Raw genomic sequence first — 4353 nt, forward strand, 5'->3', positions numbered from 1 at the left:
GAAAAACAAGAATTTAACTGAAGAGAAATTGGGGAATGAATAATGAGTACTCATATAGTTCTAAACAGTCTGAAAACTGTAGTCAAGCTAAAAATGAAATATTTAATGACCTGAAGTAAGAGTATTTCCAAGAAGCAATAATTAGATAAGACTTTTTAATCTCCAATTTTTTTTTTGTTTGTTTCTTTTAATGATAGGAAAAAAAACAGTGGCAAAACAAAAGCTGACCAATGATAAAACCTGTAGTCAGGGAGGAGTTGAAGTAACATTGTGACATCAAGTGTAAATAGTTATGAAAACTCACTGAGAAGGAAAGTAGCTAAATTATTTATTAAATTTATATAGTAAGTTTAGTAAATTACAGTAAATTCATAGTATCATAAAAAATTTTAATTTATTTTCCATAGCTAAAGACCAGTAACCATACTCATACCCTATAACAACTCTCTAGTTGCTAGCTAAATATTAAGTTTGAAGTTCTAGAATAGAATACAGAATATAGACTATAATATAATCTATACTTAATAGAATCTTTATTCTATTATCTTTCAACCAAAGACTTATTTAGATCTGTTTTCAGTAAATATTCTTATACTTCCCCCAAATGTAAATGCTGGAAACGGGATGAAAATAACTCAAAAAATTAATTCACTGAATAACAACATATCTTAAAGATAAATGGCTATACCAAAAACTTGAGGCAAGACCAAGAACCTTCTTCTAGAGATAAAGATACAGAGAGTACATAAAATTTTGCAGAACAAAGGCTAGCATTCACAGAGGCACAGATTTCAGAAAATGACCAATACTGTTGGTTCTGTGTAATGAATGCTCTTACTGGTGATAAAGTATGTCATATGTCATTTTAAATGTGTAAGTATTTCCGACAGAGAGTGCTGAATACTTGGCTTAGATACAAATCCAACACAAAAAACAAAGTAACCTTGGGAAAAATTGTTAATTAGTACTCTGAATCTATCAGATATACAAATTGTTTCTAATAAACTGACTGAAAAGTAGAAACGTAAAATTCTAATTCTTAAAATATTAGAAGAGTAACAGCTGTGGTGGGTATATGGCATTGTTTATGTGGGATATACTGTCAATTAACAGCCCCAGATTGGCATTTGAATAGTGTATATTATAAATATTTTGAATAACATTGTAATTCAAATGCACGATTTAGTGGGGGGTAATATATAGTATGAATATAATGAAAATGTAAAGGATGGCAGCACAGGTAAGAACCTGAGTAGCAAGGGGACTGGATAATTAATCACTGAGTCTGAGATATGAGAGCGAGGACAGATTTATTTAGTGTGCAGGCCCTGTGACAGGGGTATGGAGGGGAGTGAGACATAATCCCTGTTCTCAAGAATCGCAGAGGCCTTAAGTCAATCAATCATTTACCATAAAAATTGCCTCTTGCTGGAAGTAAGCATTGAAATGCTAGCAAAGACCATGTTTCTTGGGCNTTCCTCTAGGCTTCCACAATAACTGTGTCTTCTGTCATACTGACAACATATGATGTCTATTAATATTACTGTAAAGACCTCCTTAATTATGTTTCTGCCCCTGTCCGACTCTAGACAAAATGACCTTGTGTCTGATCACGTGACAACTCTAGTCAAAATCCCACAACATTGGCCTTTCTCATTTTACATGGAGTAGAAGTTCACAGTACGGTCTATAATGTCCTGCATGATCTCCATACCACTCATTCACCACCCCCTACCATTAACCATCCAACTCCATCTACCATTCTTCCCTTTGTTCACACTGCCCCAGCCATACTGGCCTCCTTGCTGTTCATTAAATTTAATAAGCATGATCCTGCCTCAGCGCCTTTGCCCGTTGTTTCCTCTTAACAGGCTTCTCTCCATATTCACTTCCTTCGGGTCTCTGTTCAAATGTCACCTGACTGCCCTGTACGAAACAGCACTACCTGTCTCTTCCCTCAGTACTCCTTATTCATTTTATTCAGGTTTATTTTTTCTCCATGGCAATTATCACTATCTAACATCTGATATATTGATGAGTTACATTGCTTTTATATCTCTTTTTTAGTAAAATGTAAGCTCCATGGAGGCAAAGACTTTTTTACTCAGTGTTATATCCTGATTGCCTGGAGCAGAGTTCAATAAATACTTGTCAAAGCAATGAATAATCTGTTTAAGTTCACACCCAAAAGATTTTGAATCCTGAGCTACTGTATAGTTATTAACCTTTGGAACATAGTAAGTACTGACCAAAATTCTTTTTTTCAATTATAGTTGACATATAATATTAGTTTCAGGTATATAACATAGTGATTAGACATTTATATAACTTGTGAAGTGATCACCCTGATAAGTCTAGGATCCTTCTGATGACATACATAGTTATTACAATATTAATGACTTTATTCCCGATGCTGTACTTTGTATCACACGACTATTTTTTATAACTGCCAATTTGTACTTCTTAATCCCTTCATTTTTTACCTCCACTCCCAATTGGGTGACCATCAATTTGTTCTCTGTATCTATGAGTTGAACAAATCTCTTTGAATTGGGAAGATAAAGATAGTCAAATCTTGCACTGAAAATACATAAAAATGGGAAAGATAAGAATACATATCCACAGAATTATATCTTGGTACATACCTGTTTGAATTCTGAATCTTTTCCCACCATAGCTTGAAGACTGTAAATAACTGGATCACCTTTCATTGGCTGCAAACACTCCCATGAAATTTCACAAATGTGATCATTTATTTTCTCTATTTTGGGGGCTATAGAGAACAAAAAAAGAAATAAAATTTGCTCTACTTGATTTTTAACTTGGAACATCACACAGACACTTGTTTTAATCAAAATCAACAAATCTTTAAATCCCAGTTCTAAACTTGAAATAAGTATCAGTGAAATTTTGAAATTTGCAGAGAAATGGTCAATAGTTCACTCTTATCTCTACGCCATACAATGTACAGATGCTACAATGGCTTGATTGACTAAAAGATTTGTCAAGGTAAGCCCTATTTTCATTGAGCTAAAGAGCCAATAGAAGGGTAGATGGCAGTTCAAAAATAATTACTATGATACTTTTCAGAGTATAACTAGAACATACAATTTTATAATTTAATAAATCTCCTAAGACAATGAGTTGAAAAAAACTCCTAGTTGCTTGACCACATAGGACTTTTTCACTCAATAGTGGGGTGCAACGGGGTTAAAATCAGCAATCTTCTAAGGTCAAGAGACACTAAACCAGATAAGGGAACAGAAAAATGACTCAGTGGAACTCCATTAACATTACTGGAAACATTATTCAATAATAGCCCTGTTAACTCTGAATCTGCTTAACAAATGATTGCTCAATTACATGGTCCAGGACACTATTAGAAGTCTTTGTGATTTGTCCTCAGGGTGTGAGGAATTTTAGTTGTTTTGGCTAAATGCACAAAGTACAGTTTTTCTGGGGTCATTTTAAAATAAGAACCCCTCTGAAATTAATTTTAAAAATATTTGTTTATACAAATGTGTGTGTGTAAATTTGATTTAAACATTCAAGTTAACGAAGAATTTATGTTTTGCTTAACAGAAAACTTGGCTCTTTCACTGAATTTCAAATGAATGAAAGAACAATGACTCAAAACAACCAGTTTGTTTATTAAAAACAGCAAATGACCCTATTAGAAAACCAGCCTATCTATTCACTTAAGTATTTTAATGTTAGACTATTTAAAAAGATCAGTGACAAAAACAGTACTTTTCTGAGTATCAATGTGCCAAATAAAATAGCTTTTATTACTGAGTGAACTACCAGTAAGTGGGTTTGTATATAAAATTTATTATAATTTAAATGTTGGACATATACTGGATGATAAATTTTAATAACAGTACATAAAGCACTTTATGCAAATGTATTTAAAATTAACTTGTTAATAAAGAAAATAACTTGAGGATGGATAACATACCTTTCAAGGCAGCTGGGACAGACTTTGGAGTAGTGAAAATATATTCTTGGGAGAGAGGACCTTCCCCTGCTTCATTACAAGCTTGAATACAGAATTTATAGGATGTTGACTCATTAAGTCTTTGTACTTTGTATGTATGACATGGACCTCTGTACAAGGATACAAACCTAAAATGGAAATGATTCATTTAAAATAATCCTTGACTTCCGTATGTTTAAAAACTACTAAAAAAGTACTGTTGGGACATTATTTAGGAATAAGAAGGTAGTCCTATGATTTAATCCAAATAAATATGTGTTTTTTTTCATCAGATGATGGAAATCATAGAATTGGTAAATTTCCCAACTTGACATGGTTTTCTGAAAATTTATTGCTAAATTTTATCTTCAACCATG

General features: G+C 32.8%; 1 protein-coding gene across 1 annotated transcript in view; it reads right to left on the bottom strand.

Moving 5' to 3' along the window:
* FNDC3A (fibronectin type III domain containing 3A) overlaps window positions 1-4353 on the bottom strand; it is a 150539-nt gene that overhangs the window by 11354 nt on the left and 134832 nt on the right. The window contains exons 19-20 of the mRNA XM_019650830.1: window positions 3959-4125; window positions 2646-2773 (exon numbers count right to left, since the gene is read on the bottom strand). Of these exons, the coding sequence (XP_019506375.1) occupies window positions 2646-2773; window positions 3959-4125 (295 nt within the window). The remainder of the gene's footprint in view (window positions 1-2645; window positions 2774-3958; window positions 4126-4353) is intronic.

This window comes from Hipposideros armiger, unplaced genomic scaffold (genome assembly GCF_001890085.2).
Source record: "Hipposideros armiger isolate ML-2016 unplaced genomic scaffold, ASM189008v1 scaffold_148, whole genome shotgun sequence".
NCBI lineage: Eukaryota > Metazoa > Chordata > Mammalia > Chiroptera > Hipposideridae > Hipposideros > Hipposideros armiger.